The sequence below is a fragment of the Syngnathoides biaculeatus genome, chromosome 14, assembly GCF_019802595.1.
Source record: "Syngnathoides biaculeatus isolate LvHL_M chromosome 14, ASM1980259v1, whole genome shotgun sequence".
NCBI lineage: Eukaryota > Metazoa > Chordata > Actinopteri > Syngnathiformes > Syngnathidae > Syngnathoides > Syngnathoides biaculeatus.
In genome coordinates this window covers 28,286,966-28,311,008 of record NC_084653.1, presented here as the reverse complement: position 1 = coordinate 28,311,008, position 24,043 = coordinate 28,286,966, and the positions used below count along the sequence as shown (strand labels likewise).

Genomic DNA, 24,043 nt, shown 5'->3' with positions numbered 1-24,043 from the left:
ACTTGGAAAAAAAAACGTAATAATTTAAAAATTTGATGAATTTTTTTTTTTTTTTCGGTCGTACATTTTCCTGCACGAGAAGGGTTCTATCGAATCCGTCCAGCAGAGGCCGCCACACTTTGTCCCCAAATGTCTGACGTCACAGCAACAAGTTGCTTTGCTGTCTCGAAATCTTCCGCCGCTGACTGGAAACGACGTCAGTCTCCGTCTTGTCCAATTAAAGTAGTTCCTGGTTGAGGAAGCAGCGCCGATTGGCCAAACGCCGTCATTACGTCATGCGGGGGAGGGACCCAGAGAGCAGCAGGGAGGCGGAGAAAAGCTTGATTGACAGGCTGATGCTGGAGGCGCCCCCGCAATCCTTTGCGTTTTCCTGGTGCGCGCACGCGAAAGAAGATTAAAACACCCAAATATTGGCAGACGATCATGCAGTAAAACTTTCACGAGAAATGAGTTCCAAAATCAGATTGAATATCGAGTCAAAAAATGGTGAAAATGTCGCTGAAAGGAAGACCGACCAATCGGAGGCTGACCTTGGGGTGGTAGGCGTGGCAAGACTCGGGGCGCCTGCGCACTTTCTGCGACTTCATCCGGGTGCACTTGACGGTGGCGTTATGTTCACGGACGTCAAGGAAAAAAGTAAGCGGCAAGTGGCCAGCCCTAGGTGGCGCCAAAGGATATATTTGATCTCTTTGGGCTCCAGCGGGATGGGGCCGTACTGGCGGGAACAGTCGCAGTTTGCCTCGGTCACCAGCAGAACCAAGTTGGTGTCCGGAACCTGCTGGACCACAAACATCCTGCCGGTGCCGGTGCGCGCGCGCGCGCACACACACACACACACACACACAAAAAGAGGCATGAAAAGACACATTTTCATTTCCATCCCTTCACCTGCGCCACACTTTTGAGGTGGCGGGTTGAATTTGGTCAGCCCTTCTCCTCTCGACGCGATGAAATCGCAACATTTTCTCCAATTGACAAGTCGACGCGATCGGCGAGAAATCGCCTCGATTGAAAAAAAAAATGGAGGAATTGCGATCAATACGCCGTCGTCGTGGTGTACTTTTGGCAGCGTCCGCATTTGATGACGCCGTTGGCCTCCTTGACGGACGCGTCGTACGTGAAGCCGGGATAGGCCGTCTCGCACGGGACCAGCGCCTCCACCTTCTTCTGCTTGTGGGCTGGGTGGGCGCACGCACACGCACACGCACACGCACACGTACACGCACCCATTGAGGAGAGCCGCCAATGGCGCCGATGGAAGCCCAAAAAGTCATTTTGACCCACAGGTGTGATAGCCAGCCTTGGCTGAAGGATGAAAGGATGAAGATGAAGATGACGACGATGACGATGAAGACGACGACGACGACGTCATTGGTGCAAAACAAACACACAAAAGCCACGATGGGGGGGGGGGGGGCTTTGCTCCAATCACCGAACCGCAAGCCGCCGATAATTACCGTCCACAAAGTAGTCCGAGTGCCACAAGCCGCACAAGTTGAAGTCCAACAAGAACCTGTTGAAACAAAACCAGCACGACGTCCATTTTGCATGATTACTTGCTGCTGCAAATTGGCACCAAAGTTCGAACGGCGCTCGGCGTCCTCACATGAGCGCGTTGGAAAAGATCCATCGTGCGATGGCCGCGGCGACGGAGAAGGGCTGCCGAGACAAAAACAAACAAAATCCGCAACGTCGAGTTCCGTCGGAAATCCCGGAAGAGAAAAACATTACGGCGCAGTCGGCGATTTATTCGGGACGCCCGCGGGGGCCCGGCAAGCGTCGACGTTCGCATTTCTCACGCAAAGTTGTGTTGTGTTTGGGTGTGGGCGCATGTGTGGGTGTGTCGCGGGGCAAACTGACGCCGAGCGGAGTCGGCCCGCCGCTGGCGTGGTGGTGGCTGTTCTTGCACATGGCCTGGTAGTCGAACAGCGACACTCTGCACACAACGGTCACAAAGGAAAAGAAGCTCTTCTCTCTCCCGAAAATGTCCGAAATGTCAAAGGCACACTTTTGTTCAAGGTCAAATGATATCAGTTGAAATATGAAATGAGATCTAATTGAACCCAAATGACGTCCACAGACTTTTTGTACATGCCCATCTTCAGGAGGGTCGACATCACGGCGCCGTCGAGCTCGCCCAGGAAGCGGCCCACCTGGGGGGGGCAAGGTCGGCGTCAGCGGCGACCAATCACGTGGCCTCGTCGTGCGCGTTTTCACGGGCTAACCGATCAAATGAGGACGTGATCAAAACAACAAATATGCCAGCCGTCAACATTCAAGGTGAGCGCCAAGGTCGTCCGCCAATCGAGATTACGGCTGCAAATCCGCCGTCATCGGCCAGATGTTGTTGTTGTTGGGTTTTTTTTTTTCCATTTTGGCCCAGAAATAATCCTAATGGCTTTGACCTGTGACCTGCGACCTCTCACCTCCTTCCTCTCCTTGGACAGCAGGATGAAACCGTGATTGTCCACCAGCCAACACCTCAGATCCTGAAACAAGAAGAAAATCTCCTCAATATTTGGATTTCCCGAGCGGAGCCGACGGGAATATTTTTCACATCTCTTCTCGATTATCGTTATCGTTCGTTATTCTGACGGCTTTGTTTTTCGTCAGAAGATGCGCCTCGGCGGGATTTTTTTTTCCCACGTGTCGCCGAAATCCACAGGAAGTAAACCAAAATAAACTCTTTGCATCATTCAAAAAGGATTTGGAAATTTCCCCCCAAAAAATGGAATTCACATTTCCGACCTTTGCAACTTCAAACTTCACCTTTATCTGTTTGTTTGTTTGTTTGTTTTTGTTTTAATCTACACATCATTTTTAAACAACGTCCAAACTTGAAAGTCTTTCCTGTCCAAACTTTTAAAATGTAGCATTTAATAAAGCCCATTTCAAATATCGTTTGAAGCAAACTTGAAGAGTGTGTCGATGGAGCGGGGAGGGGAAGCGGCAACAAAACAGGCCAAAATCCGTCACCAGGGGTCAAGAAACAATTTGCGGATCAAGTCTGGTCAAATCTGATACGAGAGCGTAAATGGAAGCGGAACTTTTTCTTTGCTGAAATTCCGTCGGGTCCGTCCGGACCTCGGTGGCACTTTTTCACCGTTTGTGCTCCGTCCGACGATCTCCCCTCGACGTGAAAACGGGCGCAGAGTTCAAGTGTGACGGGCGTCGTGTTGCACTCACGTCGCTTTGGCAGCTGAGGGGGCACAAGCCGTCCACGCCGGAGCACTGAAACGCACACGGGAGGCCGACAGACCGCGTCAACCGCGCGCCTTGCGCCCCCTGGAGGCCGCGCAAAACACGAACGGGGAAACACTCACGTCAGTGTCGTCGGCCTAAAGAAAGAAGGGACGACAAACCATTGCAAAGTCTTTGGATTGATCATTAAAACGGGCGGGAAAATTAATCCATATTTGCGTCAAGAGGAAGGAATACTTCACTGTACTTTTGCACGTGTTTGCCAATGAGTTGCTTTGTGTAGTGGCGCTTGTGCGCCTCTGGGGGCAGCGCCGAGACCCACCGTGAAAACGCTTCCGACGTGCCGGCTCGCGTTTGACACCCTGAACTGGTCGCCGGCCGATCGCGGGGAACCCGCCGTGCTGCTCGATATTTACTCTTCATTTAAAATGTAAAAAAAATCGACGAGACGATTTCATCCATAAATGTCCAGATCAATTCAAAAAATACAATTAAAACACGGACATTAAATCAAGGCCTCACAGTTCCGAGGACGGGGGTTCAAACCCAAGCAGCGCGGCCGGGCCTGCTTGGGTTTGACCGAAGGCTCTAAATTGTCCGTAGGCGTGAAAGCGACCACAAATGGTCGTTTGAGTCCACGTGCCCCGCGATTGGTCGGCAACCGGTTGAGGGCGCGCCCCGCCTCCTGCCCAAAGATAGCCGGGATAGGCTCCGGCACTCCCGCAACCCTTGTGAGGATAATACGCGCGGACATTAAATTCATCGGCTGTTTCTGTACCCCAACTTCTCATATATGGTTAGGGTTGGGAAGTCGGTCAATACTGTAGTTAACCCGGTAACGGAGTGCCCCCTGCTGGCTCGGAGGAAAAGGGGAAGCTTCGGAGACAAAAAAATGGAAAGGAACTCGCTCACCTGCTGGGTGATGGCCCAGAAAGTCTTCTCCAGCAAGTCCAAGGACATCTGCAGGCCCACAGCTGCAAGTACAACAAACAAGCGCACACGTAATCGCTCATCGCGTCCAAATGGGCCGTCCGCGCGTGCGCACACACGCGCAGCAGCATATGATGGGGGGTTGCGCGCGTGTCTCATCTCGGACAGCGGCGTTGGCGATGGTGACGACGAAGGGGAGGAGCAACCAGGATAAAGTGCGCTTTTATTTGAGCCGAGCAGCAAGTGCACCCAAACTCGGTCGGGCGAGGACCACTTCCTGTCCCTCCGCCGCGGGTGCGCGGACTTTTACAACCCGGCCATGTGAGAAGACTCTCTGGCGTCCGAAGGCCGAGACGAGGTGAGGTCTTAAACTGGGGTTTGTTTCAAAACAAGCGTTGGGGTTTGGACTGGGCCTTTTTGTCGTAACCTTTGACCTCCCTCCGGGGTGACATCTTGCTGTCGTGACCTCTTGACCTTTGTCCGTAGTTCTCCTTCGACGGAGTTCACAAAGCGAGACGAAGGCTCTCGGCGACCTTTCCCAAAAGGCCGCCGAGGCCCTTATTTAAATATTTTCTTAGGGTCCGTCCTCTAATTTAATCTCGCATCTGCCATTTAACTCTGAATGGTGCCGCTCATCCTCACTCAAGAGGCCACGGAACAGATTTGGGATTGGTGCGAGGGGCAAGATGCTAGCATTAGCATGTAGCTTCACAAACAATCCCAACACAAACTTGAAATTGTGAAAAGTGAAATTTTTACCCAGAGAGCTACTTAAAAAATTAAAAAAAAAAAAAAAAAAAAAGTTTTTCCAAGCTGTTTCTTACTTGAAATTAAATAAATTAATAAAAATTGCCAGTTGTGTAAAAAACAATTACTGACTTTTTTCAGTTATTAATCATGAATTCTAAAATTAGTTATTGATTCATTTGATAATTGCTCAGTTGTCGAGGAATCGATTTATTGTTGCAGCACGAATTCAATATTTGAGTTGTTAACTTTGGAAAGATTAGCATTAGCACGTAGCATGTGGGCGGGTTGACTTTGGACCACGGAGCTCATTTGCGTATGGCGTCGTAGAGAAACCCTCACGTGGGCTTCTTCAAGTCTGGTTTTGGTGGGCCGCGCAGGAGCCGACCGCGCTCCGATGGGACCCGACATGAGGCGGACGGACCGGCGACGACAGAACCTCCCGAAGACTCTCGGTGAGTCTTTCCTCACTACACTTCTCCAAAGTGGCCCAGGATACCTCCGTAGCATTCGGGGAAGGAGTCAATGCGGCTCCAGACTGAATGCGAAAAATCAGTTATTCATATTCATAAAAACGAGCCAATGATTCTGCGTTCTGAATCATAAACGCCGGAGAACAAATTCAGAATGCAGAATCGTTCACGTATTTCCTGATTTCTACAACGTTTTATTAGCTGACCGGATTGAAATTATTGAATTGGATTTTTTGCAGTAATTTCATGAAATGTGCGGTTGAAATTTTCATGGATGCGATTCAAAAAAAAACAAATCTGTAAATGGAGAACTTTGCGCATGCCAAGTCTACCTTTGAAGTGAACAGTGGATACGACGCGAACTGGCATTTGCGTTTGCTTCCCAGGTGGCCCCGTCACGGCCACCCTGGTTCTGGTGGCCCTGGCGGGTTCAGCTGGCTGCTGTCCGGGCGTGTGCACCTGCCACGGGAACACCAGCGACTGTTCCGGTCTGGGCCTGACAAGCTTGAGGCCCCTCCTGCCTCTGCTGGATCCCGACTGCGTGACGTTGCGCCTCCTCCAGAACAACCTTTCCGCCCTGGCCGCCGAGGACTTGGGCAAACTCACGAGCCTCGAGGTCCTGGATCTCTCCCAGAATCGCTTCTCCAGCCTGCGCTCGGGAGTCTTCTCAAATGCGGGCACCCTGCGTTGGCTCAACCTGTCCACCAACATTCTCGGAGCGCTCCTGACCGCCGCGGATGCGAGCGGCGGCGAGGGGGCGGACCGGGGCCTGGACGGGGAGGTCTTTAAGGGTCTGTGGTGGCTTCAAGGCCTGGACCTGTCCTCCAACCATCTCCCCTGGCTGCCTAGGGGCTTGCTGGACGGACTCCGGAGGCTGTCGTGGTTGTCGTTGGCCAGGAACCGTCTGGCCGTCTTGGAGAGGGCCACCTTCGAGCCTCTGACGGGTCTTCGGCGGCTCCGCCTGGACGGGAACCCCTGGGAATGCGACTGTAAGATGAGGGGCTTCAAACACTGGATGGAGTGGATGGTCTACCGAGGTGGGCTCCCGGCGGCAGTTCTTCCAAACCAGAGGCTCTCGAACAGGGAGAAATTGTTCTAAGGGCCACATCGCAATCGTATCACCAATTGAAAGTTCTACCGTACGAAAGTTGGCTCTCTGGACCGAAAACACGACACCTTTATTCTTTCGAGAGAACCCGTGTCGTGATCACTTTCCCCAATCCGCGACTAAACCAGTTGAATTCTCAGCCGAACATCGCTAAACCCACAGTTTGTTGTCCTGTTCGAGTTTGCAAACTTTGAAACGCTAACCACGGAATCGGAGCCCGCGGACTCTCCCGCCAGCCAGCCAGCCAGCCGTGTCTGCCTTTTGGTATTTGGGGAGAGGTTCGTGAGGTCAATACAATATACAGTATTTCATTGGCTTTAGGATTCTGAGGTGATCCTTGAGAAAAGGTCTCCCCTGTACGGGAGTCTCTGGACCCGCAAGGTTTGGAATCCCTGGTGTAGAAACTTCCGTTCACGTCATGTCCATGTCTTTGGTCTCGGTAGACTGTCTGGTGGACGCCGTGACCTGCAGTCTCCCGAGGAACTTGTTGGGCCGAGACGTCCGCCGGGTGCCGGCCGAGATGTTCGCCCACTGCGGGCGGGGCGGCGCCGGGGAGTCGACGGCGGGAAACCCGAGCCGCCCTCCGTGCCCGGGGGGCCGTCTCGGTAGCGCCGACGAGTGCGTCCGGCAGCGCTACCGTCTGATCAGCGTCCGACGGGCTCACGGTACGCAGATCGTGGCGGGTGTGGTGTGCGGGACCGTGTGCGTCATGATGGTGGCGGCGGCCACCTACGGCTGCATCTACGCTTCGCTGATGGCGCGCTACCAGAGGGACCTGAGACGACGACGACGACAGCCGCTCACGGCCCGCCCCGGACCGGACGCCGACGCGGAAGGTGCCGAACCGCCGCGAGAACCGCCGCCCGAAGAGGCCTGCGGGGTGCACTGGTACCGCATCAGCAGCTTCTGAGTTTCTGAACATCTCGGCTACTGCGATTCGACCTCTCCAAAAAGAGACGATTGCGTTCATCGTTTCGGCACGAGAGCCGAGCGTCGAGGCCGCCGTTCAAAAGTCCCTTCAGGGTGATCAGGAGCGGAAAACTTCCTCATTCCCTCGTTCCCTACTCCGTAATCGCTTTCCTTTGAAGGAACGAGCTAGCCCCCAGCGACACCGCCCCCTGCGGTCCTGATTGAGCTGCTACACTTTGTGTCAATTCCTTGTTGTGTTCCAGAACAAATCGTCGACAATAAAGTGAATTTGATCAAATTGAATTTTTGACTTGATCCAATTGCAGTTTTGGACAAATAAACAACCGAGCGAACTCGCCCAGAATGGCGGAAGCGGAAAAAAGGCAAACTTGTGGCTCTCGTCCGACCTTTGATTGATTGATTGATTGATTGGTTGACGAATTGTTTGTTGTTCTAAATCCAAGGATCACAGAAGAAGTTGATTTGGAGCGATTGCAATTCATCGGGCAGGCTCAACGGAATCCAGGCCAGTCGGGACAATCAATCTTTTGCAGCCGCTATCCAGAATGTTGAGTGCTTTGTACGATTCTCGTGATTTGATTTGCATTTTGGAATTGTCAGGAACCGCTGAGGTTCAAGCCCCGAGTCGTTGACTTTTGTCAGATTGAAGCGCAAGTGCAAGCGGACGGTAAAACACTCGACGAGGAAAACTGACCTCCGGCCACGGCCGTCTTCCCTTGCGCCGACACCGTGACCGCCGTGGTGGCCACCGCGAACTTCGCCCCTGGAAACGACAGCCGCGGAGCACGTTGACAACAACGCGGCGACGATAAGACGAGACGAGAACGTGGCAAAAACCGACGAGACGAGGACGTGGCCGCAACGCCCGAGCGCGTACGACAATGATGGCGCACGACACTAACGTTGACCTTTATCGTTGACGGCGTAGTAGAAGAAACTTCCGGGCGGGTTCTCCACGGCCAGTCGGTACCAGAGCGGGAAGTGGTCCACGGTGAACAGGTTGTCCTGGTCCGCCGGGGTTAAGAACTTCCTGCGTGAGGTGGAAAACGGAAGAGTCACGGGGCGCGCGGCGCAACGACGGCGGTGAGCGTTCTCACTTTGCCACGCGCGTCTCCGGGCTGGCGTATCTCATGATCCTCATCAGGCCGGCGCGGGTGCCCAGGAAGGCCGTCTCCACACCGGACTCCACCCTGCGCGAGCGCAACGGAACACGGTGAGCGCAAGCGAGCACGGGTCCGGACCGCACGTGTGTCCGGGCAACCTGTCGTCCAGCGCCAGGGCGTTCCAGTAGGCCTCCATGGGGGCCGTCACCACCGCGTCAAACAACGTCTGCTGCAGCAGCAGCTCGTCGCCTTTGGCGGCCCGCAGGTGGAAAACAAGCAGACGAAGGAAGAAGGCGACAACACTTTGTCGTTAGAAAGTAACGTTCGGACGGGAGCTTTGAAACGTGGCCCGTGGAGCTCTGCCGTCCGTCTGCGTGTGTTGCTGCTCCGTGTGTGTGCTCAAAGGGCTGAGTTAGCCTAACTTGCGCGCTAGTAGCCATTAGCCGTGACGTCTGTTAGCGTGAAGCTACTTGTTGGGATATTCTGGTGTTGAAGATGCTCGGGAATGCTTTCAAAACGTGTCTGGCGAGAACGTCTAACTTCTAGCGTGCGTGCGGGGGGGTCGAAAGTATGTATTCCTATATTCCCTTTTTCCTGCATCTTTATTGGACATTGTGACATTCCAAAGCGAGTCGCCTGACGACTTACACTCCAGGTCGGGTTCCTGGCCCAGCAGGTAGCGGACGGCCGCCTGCAGCTGGGTGTACTTGCGGTGGGCGGGGTCAATGTCCGTCTCGCAGTACGTCCTGAAAAACAAAAATGTCTCGATGGCATTTTTAGGACATGACTCTTATCTGTTTGGGTTCACACTTTCAAATCCAAATGTTGCCCAATTTGGATTTTCTTTTTTTTTTTTTTTTTAAACGCACCACAAGACAATGACATTTAAACTAACAACAGCGTAGTTGGGAAATATAAAATAAAACAAAACACGTGGGGGGAAAAAAAAAAAAAGATGGCATCCATTTATGGCTTCAATTTAAAGATGAATTCATCAGTTGATTTTTTTTTTTTATGCTATAAAGTTGAACAAGCACAAAAAAAAAGTGGAAAATGTTTTGCCTGCGTTTCAAATAAAGTGTCGAGGAACCGTATGAAGAAATATTTGTTAGATTAATCGGGCAATTAATCAAATAACGTTCTTCTGTTATTTTGTTAAAAGTTCTATAATTATGGTTTTATATATGAGAAATGTCCAGAAAAAGTTTCTCTGGTTTTTTTAATGAATATGTTGAAAGAATCATTTTATACATAAAAAAAATCTTTTGGATTTATTATTTTTAATATCAATAACAATTTTTTTTAATGGATTTTTTTCCTGTTTGAGAATTTTCCAGAAAAGCGTCGCAGGTCTTTTTCTCATTTTAAATTTGAAACCTTCTCTCTTGCGGATAAGAAATGAAAAAATGTACAGAACTTCCTCGATGACATTTTCTCTCTTTTAGTTCACTTAACTTTAGCTACTGTGATTTATTCATATTTTATCTCATTGTTTACGACGAATGAATCGATAAAGCAACAAATGGGATGAATTCATCTTTAAAGTCAAACCAATATCACAGCCGGCGATGTGAGGGGGTCAAGGGTCGTACCACTCGGAGGCGATGCTGAGGTCCGGAGAGGTCAGGTCGTGGAGCCCTGCGGGGAAGAAGGTCAAAGTTCAGCGCGGGAAAGCGTCACTGTGGAGCTCGGTCAGCACCAGGGCAACGGAGCTAGCGGAGTTCACCTTCTTCCACCGACACGTTTCCCACGAACATGACCTTCCCGTGACCTCGGGTCAGCACCAGGCCGAAGCTAAAAGACGAAAAGGAATGAAACAAAAAAAAAAGATGCACCGCCTGAAATCGTACCGCGTGATCAATAACGGTCAGAATTCCCACGGAAGCATTTTAGGAGTTGCCACCTCCTTTCAGATGGATAACAAGTGCCACGAATTCCGTGAGCGTTATTGATCAAAATGAGCGGCGGCGCCTTGAGACGCGAGTCCAGCCTCCTCCTTCAAAGCAACGCAAAAGTTCATATCTTTTCATATCCGAGCAGTTGTCCTTTTGGCTTGAATTTGACGGAGATTGCGCCGCTCCTCGCCGATTGGCCCGTTTTCCCTTTTTTTCTTCTCTCGTTTCCGAAGGCGTCGCCGTTTCCACGCAGGGGTTTTACCTGAAAGGCGTGTCGTCGATGTTTGTGTAGAAGTATTCGTTGCGCAGGAAGAGAGGCCTCCTCTGTCCAGGGAAGTCAAAGAGTTGCGCTGGATTCCAAACGGAGACTCGGCGGACACTCACCCCGTTCTCCACGGACGCTCTGACGCCGAGGCTGCGGCTTCCGGTCTCGCCCCTCACCATGGCCGTCCTCAGCTGGGTAAAAAAAAACAACGACAGGGAAAAAGTGGCTTCCACGTGTTCTGCGGGCGGGGTTGATGCGCCTCGGCGGGCCCACCGTCTGCTCGGCGTCCTCCCACTCCACCTCGGACAGGTCAACGCTGTTGTAGTTGGGTTTGGGCTTCAGCTTCTTGCCGTCCTTGTACTGCCGACACATCCGCCGTCGCTTTAGCGTCTCGCAAATTTCCGGTCATTCTTTTGCCTTCTTTTGACTTTCCTCTCGGAGACGTTAACCCTGAGCCCGACCGACCCTACGCTTGTGTCATATTTGGACATTTACGTTCTGATCCACGGAGTTCAAAGATCTGTACATGTACCGTACTTTTCAACAAGGGGGAAAAAGACGTTGAGATTTGAAAAAACTATCCATCCATCCATCCATTCATCCATGCTCACGAGGGTGACGGGTCGCGCCGGAGCCCATCCCGGCAGTCGACTGAACTGGTCGCCGGCCGATCGCAGGGCAGACGGAGACAAACAGACGCACTCGCAATCACACCGACGGGGCGATTTGGAGTCGCTAATGAATGCGAGCAAGTCGTTGGGATGTGCGAGCAAATTGGAGTGCCCGGAGAAAACCCACAAGGGGGTGCAAACTCCACACAGGCGGGCTCCGGGGTCGAACCCTGGACCTCAGGACTGTGAGGCCAAGGCTCTACAGCTGCGCCACAGTGCCGCCCCCTAGAAACTATTCCATAAAGTTTTGTCCTTTCAATTTTTCAAAAACTCTGACATGAGAAAAGTGATTCCACCAAATTGAGGCCGGTGAAAAGTTTGCGGTCACCAGAGGTCGGAGGTCAGGGTGCGCCAGGATGTAACCGTTGTTGGTGATGAGGAAGGCGTAGCCGTGGGCGCCCAGCTGAGGAGGGACGACCGTAACGTCAGCGCGGTGAAGGAGAGACGGCGACGGCGACGACGGGGACGGGCACCCACCATGTACCTGGGCGCCAGTTTCATCACCTCCATGAGGGGAACGTCGGTGCCCACCACGCCCAGCAGGATCCCGTGGGACAGCTGAGCACGGAGAGGGCGAGCTCATTATTCCGTTCGAAAGGCGGCCCGGAAAGCGCCAAATCCCAAAGCCGGACGCTAATCCCGGTGGAAGAGCCCGGGGCGGAGGCGGAGGCCGAGGGCCGAGGCCGAGGCCGAGCCCGAGCCCGAGCCCGAGGCCGAGCCCGAGGCCGAGCCCGAGGCCGAGCCCGAGGCCGAGCCTGAGGCCGAGCCCGAGCCCGAGGCCGAGCCCGAGCCCGAGCCCAAGGCCGAGCCCGAGCCCGAGCCCGAGGCCGAGCCCGAGGCCGAGGCCGAGCCCGAGCTTGAGCCCGAGCCCGAGGCCGAGCCCGAGCCCGAGCCTGAGCCCGAGCCTGAGCCCGAGGCCGAGCCTGAGCCCGAGCCCAAGGCCGAGCCCGAGCCCGAGGCTGAGCCCGAGCCCGAGGCCGAGCCCGAGGCCGAGCCCGAGGCCGAGCCCGAGGCCGAGGCCGAGCCCGAGCCCGAGGCCGAGCCCGAGGCCGAGCCCGAGGCCGAGCCCGAGGCCGAGCCCGAGCCCGAGGCCGAGCCCGAGGCCGAGCCCGAGCCCGAGGCCGAGCCCGAGGCCGAGCCCGAGCTTGAGGCCGAGCCCGAGCCCGAGGCCGAGCCCGAGGCTGAGGCGGAGGCTGAGCCCGAGGCGGAGGCCGAGCCCGAGCCCGAGCCCGAGGCCGAGCCCGAGGCGGAGCCCGAGCCCGAGCCGAGCCCGAGCCCGAGGCCGAGCCCGAGCCCGAGGCCGAGCCCGAGCCCGAGGCCGAGCCCGAGCTTGAGGCCGAGCCCGAGCCCGAGGCCGAGCCCGAGGCTGAGGCGGAGGCTGAGCCCGAGCCGAGCCCGAGCCCGAGCCCGAGGCCGAGCCCGAGCCGAGCCCGAGGCCGAGCCCGAGCCCGAGGCCGAGCCCGAGGCGGAGCCCGAGCCCGAGCCCGAGCCCGAGGCCGAGCCCGAGCCCGAGGCCGAGCCCGAGCCCGAGCCCGAGGCTGAGGCGGAGGCTGAGCCCGGCCGAGCCCGAGCCCGAGCCCGAGCCGAGCCCGAGCCCGAGGCCGAGCCCGAGGCCGAGCCCGAGGCTGAGGCGGAGGCTGAGCCCGAGGCCGAGCCCGAGCCCGAGCCCGAGGCCGAGCCCAAGCCCGAGCCCGAGGCCGAGCCCGAGCCGAGGCCGAGCCCGAGGCGGAGCCCGAGCCCGAGCCCAAGGCTGAGGCGGAGGCTGAGCCAGAGGCGGAGGCGGAGGCCGAGCCCGAGGCGGAGGCCGAGCCCGAGCCCGAGGCCGAGCCCGAGCTTGAGGCCGAGCCCGAGCCCGAGGCCGAGCCCGAGGCCGAGCCTGAGCTTGAGGCCGAGCCCGAGCCCGAGGCCGAGGCCGGGCCCGAGGCCGAGCCCGAGCCCGAGCCCGAGCCCGAGGCCGAGGCCGAGGCCGAGCCCGAGGCTGAGCCCGAGGCTGAGCCCGAGCCCGAGCCCGAGGCCGAGCCCGAGCCCGAGGCCGAGCCTGAGCCCGAGCCCGAGGCCGAGCTGAGCCCGAGGCGGAGGCCGAGCCCGAGCCCGAGGCCGAGCCCGAGCCCGAGCCCGAGCCCGAGGCCGAGCCCGAGCTTGAGGCCGAGCCCGAGCCCGAGGCCGAGCCCGAGCCCGAGCCCGAGGCCGAGCCCGAGGCCGAGGCGGAGGCTGAGCCCGAGGCGGAGGCCGAGCCCGAGCCCGAGCCCGAGCTTGAGGCCGAGCCCGAGCCCGAGGCCGAGCCCGAGCCCGAGCCTGAGCCCGAGGCCGAGCCTGAGCCCGAGCCCAAGGCCGAGCCCGAGGCTGAGCCCGAGCCCGAGCCCAAGCCGAGCCCGAGCCCGAGGCTGAGCCCGAGCCCGAGCCGAGCCCGAGCCCGAGCCCAAGGCCGAGCCCGAGCCCGAGCCCGAGGCCGAGCCCGAGCCCGAGGCCGAGCCCGAGGCTGAGGCGGAGGCTGAGCCCGAGGCGGAGGCCGAGCCCGAGGCCGAGCCCGAGCCCGAGGCCGAGCCCGAGCCCGAGCCCGAGGCCGAGCCTGAGCCCGAGCCCAAGGCCGAGCCCGAGCCCGAGGCTGAGCCCGAGCCCGAGCCCAAGGCCGAGCCCGAGGCCGAGGCCGAGCCCGAGCCCGAGGCCGAGCCCGAGCCCGAGGCCGAGCCCGAGGCTGAGGCGGAGGCTGAGCCCGAGGCCGAGGCCGAGGCCGAGCCCGAGCCCGAGCCCGAGGCCGAGCCGAGGCCGAGCCCGAGCCCGAGGCCGAGGCGGAGGCTGAGCCCGAGCCCGAGGCCGAGCCCGAGCTTGAGGCCGAGCCCGAGGCCGAGCCCGAGCCCGAGGCCGAGCCCGAGCCCGAGGCCGAGGCCGAGCCCGAGCCCGAGCCCGAGGCCGAGCCCGAGCCCGAGCCCGAGCCCGAGGCCGAGCCCGAGCTTGAGGCCGAGCCCGAGCCCGAGGCCGAGCCCGAGGCCGAGGCGGAGGCTGAGCCCGAGGCGGAGGCCGAGCCCGAGGCCGAGCCCGAGGCCGAGGCCGAGCCCGAGCCCGAGCCCGAGCCCAAGGCCGAGGCCGAGGCCGAGCCCGAGCCCGAGCCCGAGGCCGAGCCCGAGCCCGAGCCCGAGGCCGAGCCCGAGCCCGAGCCCGAGCCCGAGGCCGAGCCCGAGGCTGAGCCCGAGCCCGAGGCCGAGCCCGAGCCCGAGCCCAAGGCCGAGCCCGAGCCCGAGCCCGAGGCCGAGCCCGAGGCCGAGGCCGAGCCCGAGCCCGAGCCCGAGGCCGAGCCCGAGGCTGAGCCCGAGCCCGAGCCCGAGGCCGAGCCCGAGCCCGAGCCCGAGCCAAGGCCGAGCCCGAGCCCGAGCCCGAGGCCGAGCCCGAGCCCGAGCCCGAGCTTGAGGCCGAGCCCGGGCCGAGCCCGAGGCCGAGCCCGAGCCCGAGCCCGAGGCCGAGCCTGAGCCCGAGCCCAAGGCCGAGCCCGAGCCCGAGGCTGAGCCCGAGCCCGAGCCCAAGGCCGAGCCCAAGGCGAGCCCGAGGCCGAGCCCGAGCCCGAGGCCGAGCCCGAGCCCGAGCCGAGCCCGAGCCGAGCCTGAGCCCGAGCCCAAGCCCGAGCCCGAGGCCGAGCCCGAGGCTGAGGCGGAGGCTGAGCCCGAGGCGGAGGCCGAGCCCGAGGCCGAGCCCGAGGCCGAGCCCGAGGCCGAGCCCGAGCCGAGGCGGAGGCTGAGCCCGAGGCCGAGCCCGAGCCCGAGCCCGAGCCGAGCCCGAGCCCGAGGCGGAGGCTGAGCCCGAGGCGGAGGCCGAGCCCGAGCTTGAGCCGAGGCCGAGCCCGAGGCCGAGCCCGAGGCTGAGGCGGAGGCTGAGCCCGAGGCGGAGGCCGAGCCCGAGGCCGAGCCCGAGCCCGAGAGCCGAGCCCGAGGCCGAGGCCGAGCCGAGCCGAGCCCGAGGCCGAGCCCGAGCCCGAGGCCGAGGCCGAGCCCGAGCCCGAGCCCGAGGCCGAGCCCGAGCCCGAGGCCGAGCCCGAGCCGAGCCCGAGCCCGAGCCCAAGCCCGAGCCCAAGCCCGAGCCCGAGCCCAAGGCCGAGCCCGAGCCCGAGGCTGAGGCCGAGGCTGAGGCGGAGGCTGAGCCCGAGGCAGAGGCCGAGCCCGAGCCCGAGGCGGAGGCCGAGCCCGAGCCCGAGCCCGAGCCCGAGGCCGAGCCCGAGGCCGAGGCCGAGCCCGAGCCCGAGGCCGAGCCCGAGCCCGAGCCCGAGCCCGAGGCCGAGCCCGAGCCCGAGCCCGAGCCGAGGCCGAGCCCGAGCTTGAGGCCGAGCCCGAGGCCGAGCCCGAGGCCGAGCCCGAGCTTGAGGCCGAGCCCGAGGCCGAGGCCGAGCCCGAGGCCGAGCCCGAGCTTGAGGCCGAGCCCGAGGCCGAGCCCGAGCTTGAGGCCGAGCCCGAGGCCGAGCCCGAGCTTGAGGCCGAGCCCGAGCCCGAGGCCGAGCCCGAGGCCGAGCCCGAGCCCGAGCCCGAGGCCGAGCCCGAGCCCGAGGCCGAGCCCGAGGCCGAGCCCGAGCTTGAGGCCGAGCCCGAGCCCGAGGCCGAGCCCGAGGCCGAGGCGGAGGCTGAGCCCGAGCGGAGGCCGAGCCCGAGGCCGAGCCCGAGCCCGAGGCCGAGCCCGAGGCCGAGGCCGAGCCCGAGCCCGAGCCCGAGCCCAAGGCCGAGGCCGAGGCCGAGGCCGAGCCCGAGCCCGAGGCCGAGGCCGAGCCCGAGCCCGAGGCCGAGCCCGAGCCCCCCGAGCCCGAGCCCGAGCCCGAGCCCGAGCAGGAGCCACCGAGTGCGGGACTCGCCGGCCGGAACCTTCAAGAAAACCTGCCAAAGTCTGACCTGACCCCGATTTTGGCGCCTCATTTTAAACTTTTAAACTAACTTTGAAAGCTTCAATGAAAAGTAAGCCGACCCCTGTTAAAAAAAAAAAAAAAAAAAGAAAAGAAACCCACAGACACCCCCCCGGAGAAAAACACTGACCGTCTCTTTCTTCTTGCTGAAGACGGGCATGGCCACCGACGTCATGAGCAGCAAACTTTGGGCCTTGGTGTTGAACAGCTGACGGCGAGCACAAGGGGACAATCTTGAGAATCGACGAAAAGCCCCCAAAACATTCACCGTATTGCCGTCAACAGTGAAGCATTTTTAGCATTTCAGATTTGAAAAACCAAAAAATCCAGAAATAACCCATCAGATTCTTCTTCAGGAAAATCTCCGCCCGTTTTGGGTGGCAGAGGGGGCGGAGCCTCGCCCGCAGTGACTTTGTTTACGTTCCTTTATCGAAGCGAGTTGACCCACTGAACATTAACGGGCGTGCGGGCGGCAGCGTTTCCCAGAGGAGCGACGAGCCCCCCCCCCCCCCCCCCGTCTTTAAAAATGAAATTTCAAAGTCGCGGCTCCGGAATTTACAGCGGAACTCGCATACTCGCAATTCAGCAAATTTTTAGTTCCAATTTTTCTTTTCTCTTTGGGGGAGGAGCCAATCCTAAAAATTGTTCTTATCCCTGCGTATTCGAGAAAAGGAAAACTGCTTCTGCGGTTAGCAGGGTTAGCCATCATCACGTTAGCTTCTTTTTCCGTCAGATGGCGTCCCAGAAACTTGAATGTGCCCGACGTCACTCAGGTGTGCACGAGGACTGAAACTACCGCTAAATCATTTTCTGGTTTTACCTCCTTAGTTTTGGGAAGCTGATCACGGGAACGTCCGCGGGAGGATGAGGATGGAGGTGGAGGCGGAGATGGAGGAAAAAAAAGAAAAAAAAAAAACTTGATGGCACGAAAAAGACGAAGAGGACGGAGGCGGCGCCGAGAGGGACGCCGTCCCTCGGGGCGCTCACCACCGTGTCCATGTAGGCTTCGGTCCAGATGATGTCGTGATCGTGGTTGATGACCATCGGCCGACTCAGCACGTGCAGATACTCCATCACGTTCTCCTGGACGTCGGCCAGCGTCGACACGTGCGTGTAGTAGCCTGGAAAACCGCCGGCGTTAAGCACGCGCACGCGTCCGGACGCGGGCGCCGAGGGCAAGTCGACCTTTGTTGTTGCACGCGATCCACTTTGTGTTCTGGGCGAAGGTCATCTCCCTGCCGATCAAATACGTGAAGACGCGCACCTGCAAAAGAGCCAACAGGACCGGCGTGGAAGTTTGGCCCGGCCGGCGGGAGGAACGCGGACGTTTTTGTCGGGTCACCCTGCGGTCGGGCCAGTTGAACTCCTCGAAGACGGAGCGGAAGTCCTCCATGGCGCCGTCGGTGATCAGCATGATGGCCTGGTTGCACATGCTGCCCTGGCCGCTCACGCGCGCCTCGTTGAGGATCTTGAAGGATTCTTTCATGGCGTTCTTGATCTTGGCTTCGCCTTTCACGTGGAGCTCCTCCACCAGCATCTTGAAGTGCTGACGGCACGGCCACGTTGTCACGGCAACAGGTCACGGCGGCCCCCGCCCGGTCGTTCGCGCGGCGGCGTCCTCACCTCCCGGTTGTCCAGGTCGGCCTGGACCAGAGTTCCTTTGAAGCACGGCTCCACGTAGCGCACGTAATCCGTGTACTGCACACAAATACACGCGGGCGTCAAGCCCGGCGGCGCGGGCCTCGGCGCGCGCCGCCGGCGCGTCTCACGGCGATGACGTTGACGAAGTCGTTCTCGCCCAGCGTGTCCAGGATGGTGTTGATGGTGTGCTTGGCGATGGTCATCTTCAGGCCCTTCATGCTGCCGCTGATGTCCACCATGACCACGATGTCCTTGGGCGACGTGGCCGCCTGGATGTACCTGGCGCGCCAAAACCCAAAACGAGCCGTCGGCGCCGATAATTGTAAGGCGGACAAATTTGTGGGGCTCCGAAACGGCGGCAAAGTGCTAATTTTGTCGAAACGAAGCTCCGCAACTCACATCAAACTCGATTCTTTGCAATAATTTGGTTCCACAAGATGGTGGCAAAGCGCTACTTTTAGTCCTATGAGCTCATTGCAGTTTTGCACCTCTCAAGACGCAAAGAAATCAAGTATCAATCTTTTGGAATAAAAAACACAAATTAGAAAATCAAATAAGAGGCGGAGCCCGCGACTGACGTGTGGTGTGCGAGCGGCCGGCCGTGAGCCGTTGGCCGATGGCAGATCGCACGCCGCTTCGTTTTTCTTTCTGTTCTGCGGCGACGGACGAGAAGGCGGACCGCCAAACCACCCCACCCCGTCCGCACCGCGACGCCCGACAACAACGGAAGAGGAATCGATCGAGGTCACCAGTTTCGGTTCCTGCAGTCGAAGGCCGCCACGCCGTTGGTGTCCGGAGTCCACTTGATGCCTGAAACGAAGTCGCTAAATCAATTTTTGGGCTCACGTTGACGTCGTTGGAGCAATAACGACAGGGAGGAAAAGTTTGCTGAAGCCACACCTAGCAAGGTTTTCACGGCAAAACGACGAGGCGCTAACGACGTTTTGGGCCTTGAAAGCGGCAGAGAGCAAAATCCATGCATCCAAATATGGCCGCTATTGCACTTTGACGTGGTTTTTTTTTTTGGGATGATGGCGGCCGACGTTTTTCTCCGGTCACGCCCGAGATGGGATCGCTCGTCAACTTTTGGAAACTACCAGCGTTTTCTGCACGCCGGAGGTTTAAATGGAGTTCCGAAGCCGAACCCTGACCCTGTTTTGAGTTGGGGGGGGGGGGCGGGAAGGGCTTTGGTTACCACGACGACCGCCACAAAGCGCCCCCTGGCGTTTGATTCGCCGTTCTGACCTTTTCCCTCCCCAATATTTCAGCCAATTGGTCAAACGTCTTCTTGACGTCGTGACGTTATTGTTGATTAGGGTTCGAGCATTTCAAAAAGTCCAAAAATGAAAAAAATCCAAAAGAATTGATGAAGAAAATGAACTTTCACTTTCCAACATCTTCGGCTGATTGCTTCGAATCAAATTGAAGTCACAAAAAAAAAAAAAATCCCATTTGCTTTTGTACATAATCCAAAAATGAATTATTACTATGACTTCTACCTAATAAAAGGACTTTGTAATAAGATAATTCCATAAATGATAGCGTGCGACGTGCGACCAATCCCAAGCGCTCGCCCCGGTCAGCCTTTTCGATTCAAATGAGTCGATTCGATTCACTTTGCTGCTACTTTGCGCTTGATTGGTCCAGTGGGAATTTTTGAACAATTCCATTTTTTATTCCTACTGATTTAGCAACTTTCTTCTCGCCCCAAAATCCAAACTATTTTACCAGGTGGTTAATGAATGTCACTTGAAAGACTTTTGAACCAAAAAAAGGTGATTATTTAAAATGAGCTTTTTTTTTTTTTTTTTTACCTGTGCCGAATTCGAACGACACAAATGTGAAATTCCGAAACGAAGAATGATTTATTGGATTTTTTTTTTTTTTGTAATGGTGATTTCCGTTACCCGGGTAGATCCTGAAGAAGCCGGTGGAGCTGCCGAAGTACTGCCAGGTGAGCGTGGGGTCCTTCTGGAAGTTTCCCACGAAGACGTCGTTGAGGGCCTCCGAGTTGTAGATGGCGTTGAGGATGTCGGGGTCTGTCCCCGTTTTGGGAACAGGTTTCAAGAAAAGAAAAGAAAAGAAAAGAGGCTCCGGCAGTCGACCTTTGTTGTAGACGTTGGTGGGCACCTGGATGGTGCTCTGCTGGGTGTTGACGGCCATCTTGTTGAAGTGCTCGTTCTCCTCCAGGGGGAAGTCCCCCCCCAGCTCCACGGGGTCGCCGTCCTCGTCCGCCGTGTTGATCAGCATCGAGTTGTAGTAGTCGAACTGACGCACACGCGCACAGTTGTGCGTCTGCGCGTGACCTCTGACCTCTGACCACGGCTCTTATTTTTAACGACTTTTGTTGTGATTTATTTCCTCGCGTTGCACACTTGAATGGGACGAAATTCATTTGCTGTTCAGATGACATTTATCATTTATGCCAATTTGTATTTTTCTTTGCTCTGTTTGAATGTTGTTGTTTTTTTGAATTGGCATTTGGTATTCATATTCAATTTTATTTCTAATCGTATGGTCACTCTCCATTTGACTTCATCCTCAATTTTGTTAGCTCCATTTTCCTTTGATTCAACTGACGTGTTCCATATTTACTTTTTGGTATTGTCATAATTGGTGAGGTATACTGCGTCGCAGAGGCCATCAAAACCATTTTCCTCCAAACATTATGAAAGTACTTCATTCCTGCATTCCACTTTATAACCTCCTTCCTAAATGACTGCGTATGAAACGTCATATTAATTATGATCAAATTCCGGCACTATTGTCACAATATTCCTGGTCGAGGAAAATTCAAAAAACACGCACATTAATAAGAGTCACTCTGTCACGCGGGGGGGCTAAAACTTTGTATGAACTATAAATATGAGCAACGGGCAAAAGCACGCACGCACCTCCAAGGTGGCGTTGAAATCGTGGTAGAAGTCGGCGTCCTCCGCAGACTCGGCCAACCTCTGAAGGACGAAAAAAAAAATTGGAACTGAATTGGAAATTGCAGAATAAGCACTTTATTTTGAAATCCGCGCGGGTCTCAGGTTCGCTTGACGTGCTCGCAGACCCGCCAGGGCCAAATCGTCAAACTCACCTTGACCGACTTCATTTTGCTGCCCAGCATGCGTTCGATCCGGTCCGCGTAATCCTTGACCAGGTCCACTCCGTCGATGTCCACCATCTTGATGATGGGCTCCACGTCCTTCAGTTTCTGAACACGCACGCACGGAACGTCATTGAAAAAAATCGAAACTTTGGGTCGAGCTTCCGAGACCATTTGGGCTGAAAATGGCCAGGATGTCCTTTCCCGAGCTATTCTCGCTGCTCTTTTCCAGCTGGCTTCGGAAACCGACACATTTCTCATTCAAAATTGAAATGATAAGCTTTGCTCCGATTGGATCGCTGATCTTCGGGCCCTGGATGTCGACGGCCAAGCGCCGGGGACGGCCGAGCCGCCGCTTCCATTCAATCACTTTGGGGGGAAGGACATTTACAGTCGAGTACGTGCACTTTTCTACCAGCGAGTGCGCAGCTACTTGAATATGAATTGACGAAACGACGTATTTGTGCAACTTGAAGCAAGATCGTGGTCCGATCGCTGAACGCTCGTGCAGCGGGCCCACTGTATCGCTTTTTTGTGGTCTGAACCCACACCCCTCCCCCAATGAAGGGGGGGAGGGGGTACTGTATTTTCTTTTCAGGTGTGATTCTGTGTTATATGTAATTAACATTTTGTGTGAACGATCAACACATTTGCACAAGTGTAGTTATTTCATTCATTTTTTAATATGAAACACCTTTAAGCTTTTTAAAAAAAAAAATGCCAATTTCACTTTGACATCATGAGCCCTTCTACTGTTTTACGCCACGAGCGTGCGTACTTGTATTTTGGTACAAAGCGGGAATCGTGACTTTAGCTAGGATATTAACCGAGGAGCGCTAGTTAGCTTGGGGCTAAACGCCGCGCACTTAACGGGATCCCGCGAGGCTTTGTGCGCCACGAGGGATTTGCGCCGCTTATTTTGAGCTTTTCCATCTGAGCCGAGTCAGACGTCGCGCGGCTTCGGGTCTTCGGCGAGCTTTCTTTATGTCCGTTAAACGCGTGGAAGCGGATGAGCGGCGAGTCCGACCTTCTGCAGAAGAAGAGATCCCGAATATTTGGTGGAAAGGTCTCGAAGCTGCGCTGAGAAGACGGACGCCCACTGCTGCACGCTGCAACACAACGAAACGTCTCACAAGTCCATAATTCATAAATAGTCCGTATGACAGTGCAACTACACCACCACGAAACACGCAGCCCAAAATTGCAAGAGGGGGCGTCGCCCGGCGCCGAACGCAGATTAACCCGATGAGCGGGCCGAGAGGAAGCAGATGGCCGCCAAACGTGCGCGGCAGCCCGGGGCGGAGTCTCGCTCCCGCCGGCCAATGAGACGCAGCCACTGGAGGAAGTCGCTCCAGTCGGAATGGGCCGTTAGAAATATGAAAATTCTCCGGTTACTGATTTATTGTTATTTTGTTTGTCTTTTCCTTTGGATTCAGCGTTAATGTCATAGCTCGGTTCCGGACGCCATTTCAATCATGGGATTGAAATGATCAACTAGATGGTCAAAGGTAGGAGAGCAAAGGCCAAACACTTGAACGGGTTCCGTTGTTCCCCCAGTACGGCTTAGCCTGAAGATTTCCTTCTTCCACATTGGAAACTTTATGGCTGGATCGGCACAAGTTTGATTGCCCCACCAAAGAAACGTCCAGATCCAGAAGGGCAACCTGTGACCCTCTTTCATTCTTGTGCAGTAGAAACTTGAAGACCAAGATCAGAACCAGGTTGAACCTAGCTAGGGTTGGAACGGACCTTTCCGACGTGTCCCTGGCTCGTACGACGACGGCCGCGTTGTCTTGACCCCCCCCCCCCCCATTAGGACCCAATTCCTCCGGGAAGTTTGAGGTCAAAACCGGATTGGACAGGGTTCCGCCGTTCGTGGCTGGGTTAGGGTGAGTTTGATCATTTCATTCATCCACAGGAGAAACACAAAGACCCATTTGAAACCGGAACCCGTTGGAAGTACAAACTTTAAGACCCGGCTCAGAAGCAATTTGGCGGGTTGGGTTTCACTCATACGCTGCACAGTGGAAGAACCAGGAACCAGCCTGAAAGTGTTTCAGGTTTAGGGTTCGGGTGCTAGAACGACAACAGCAAGGTGCTGACTTACGTCTCAGGCGGTATCTTCATCTGCGCTTCAACTCCAATCCACAAGAAGAACAACGCCAGAACTGGGCGCGCTTTGGACCAGGCCTCCATCCTGCTTCCTGAGAAGACATCAGCTGGACTTAAGAGGACGGATGAGGCCTCCTCACGTGGGCTCCTTCTCGATCCTCACCGCGGTCCTGGAGGTCTTCGACAGTCGGCCCGGGTGGCTGCGGGTTCCGCCGACTTCTACCTCATGACGCCGGCTCGCGCTTCTGGATGCCGGAGGACGGACGAGGGGTCAGACGCGCCTTCCGGCGTCTCGCTGGAGATTTTCCCACGTAATCCGCTTGGATTTTAGAAAGCGGCGAGGGGTGGGCGGGACCGGACGGACGCCGGCGCCTCATTGGACGCTCACTCCCTTTCATCCGAGAGGATTACGCGCGCGCGAATATAGTACCTTCACACACACACACAAGTGCGCAGTCAAAAAGATGGATGAGCGGAAGTGACGTCGCGCCACAAGTCGAGGCTGTCGGTGGCCTCGGGCCTTGTTTTGACAGGCGGTGTTTGACCTTTGACCTTTGGGGTTACAATCAAGACGGGGTCACGACCTGCCGGCTGGGACTTCAAAGGCCTATTTAAAAAAAAAAAGAAAAGTGGGATTTTAAAAGGGGTTGCCAAACAACGAAAGTACGGAGCCGCCCCGTTGGTACTTGAAAGGGTCGTGACCTCGACCTGACTCGACCCCCAACCCGCAATGAACTGTTTGAATGCCCGCTACGTTCGACCCGCATCGATCGGTCGCCCCGACCCGGAGGAAGGAGCTGAACGAGCCGGCGGCCGTGATTGAGTGGCGCCGACAATCCGTTCAGCGGTTTTGATTGTCCGTCGCAGTCGGAGTTTGTCCTTTTTTGTGGCGGGCCCAAACCAGACTGTGACGGAGGAGAGGAGACCGGTCGGGGATGAGGGCGTTGAACGCAGAACTGAAGTCCTCGCATGGGTTCCCGCCCTGTAGAGAAGTTCA

General features: G+C 57.0%; 2 protein-coding genes across 4 annotated transcripts; one reads left to right on the top strand and one right to left on the bottom strand.

Moving 5' to 3' along the window:
* Nucleotides 1-33: 33 nt before the first annotated feature.
* Nucleotides 34-23,483, bottom strand: LOC133511739 (voltage-dependent calcium channel subunit alpha-2/delta-4-like). Of its 2 annotated transcripts, XM_061840615.1 has the most exons (40): nt 23,210-23,483; nt 23,042-23,138; nt 21,962-22,043; nt 20,926-21,042; nt 20,735-20,794; nt 19,946-20,108; nt 19,748-19,879; nt 18,590-18,650; nt 17,969-18,119; nt 17,823-17,897; nt 17,542-17,745; nt 17,385-17,463; nt 17,187-17,320; nt 17,020-17,037; nt 16,330-16,407; nt 11,801-11,881; nt 11,652-11,726; nt 10,926-11,012; nt 10,772-10,843; nt 10,650-10,711; nt 10,219-10,286; nt 10,085-10,130; nt 9,141-9,238; nt 8,651-8,741; nt 8,487-8,579; nt 8,298-8,419; nt 8,084-8,152; nt 4,114-4,175; nt 3,324-3,338; nt 3,187-3,231; nt 2,427-2,489; nt 2,083-2,153; nt 1,861-1,936; nt 1,607-1,659; nt 1,458-1,513; nt 1,285-1,305; nt 1,061-1,178; nt 679-794; nt 531-613; nt 34-370 (listed from the first exon to the last, which is right to left on the bottom strand). In XM_061840615.1, exons 2-40 carry the CDS (start codon nt 23,128-23,130, stop codon nt 269-271), a joined length of 3,288 nt encoding a protein of 1,095 aa, XP_061696599.1. In that variant the 5' UTR covers nt 23,131-23,138; nt 23,210-23,483; the 3' UTR covers nt 34-268. The 2 variants fall into 2 exon arrangements, with proteins under 2 accessions (XP_061696599.1, XP_061696598.1); XM_061840614.1 differs by lacking the exons at nt 34-370; nt 531-613; nt 679-794; nt 23,042-23,138; nt 23,210-23,483 and having other exon boundaries at nt 1,024-1,178; nt 8,292-8,419; nt 17,385-17,745; ... (1 more) ...; nt 19,748-20,108; nt 21,962-22,207.
* Nucleotides 4,188-8,066, top strand: LOC133511747 (leucine-rich repeat and transmembrane domain-containing protein 2-like). Of its 2 annotated transcripts, none has more exons than XM_061840632.1 (4): nt 4,188-4,489; nt 5,259-5,333; nt 5,738-6,388; nt 6,903-8,066. In XM_061840632.1, exons 2-4 carry the CDS (start codon nt 5,276-5,278, stop codon nt 7,367-7,369), a joined length of 1,176 nt encoding a protein of 391 aa, XP_061696616.1. In that variant the 5' UTR covers nt 4,188-4,489; nt 5,259-5,275; the 3' UTR covers nt 7,370-8,066. The 2 variants fall into 2 exon arrangements, with proteins under 2 accessions (XP_061696616.1, XP_061696615.1); XM_061840631.1 differs by having other exon boundaries at nt 5,209-5,333.
* Nucleotides 23,484-24,043: the final 560 nt, after the last annotated feature.

Coding starts and splice junctions, on each gene's coding strand:
- LOC133511747 (XM_061840631.1), top strand. CDS start 4,224: ATGGGCCGTCCGCGCGTGCGCACACACGCGCAGCAGCATATGATGGGG. Junction 4,490..5,208: donor CGTCCGAAGGCCGAGACGAG/GTGAGGTCTTAA, acceptor ATGGCGTCGTAG/AGAAACCCTCACGTGGGCTT. Junction 5,334..5,737: donor GAACCTCCCGAAGACTCTCG/GTGAGTCTTTCC, acceptor TTTGCTTCCCAG/GTGGCCCCGTCACGGCCACC.
- LOC133511739 (XM_061840615.1), bottom strand. CDS start 23,130: ATGGAGGCCTGGTCCAAAGCGCGCCCAGTTCTGGCGTTGTTCTTCTTG. Junction 20,109..20,734: donor ATTTCAACGCCACCTTGGAG/GTGCGTGCGTGC, acceptor CGTGTGCGTCAG/TTCGACTACTACAACTCGAT. Junction 371..530: donor GCCACGCCTACCACCCCAAG/GTCAGCCTCCGA, acceptor TGCGCGCACCAG/GAAAACGCAAAGGATTGCGG.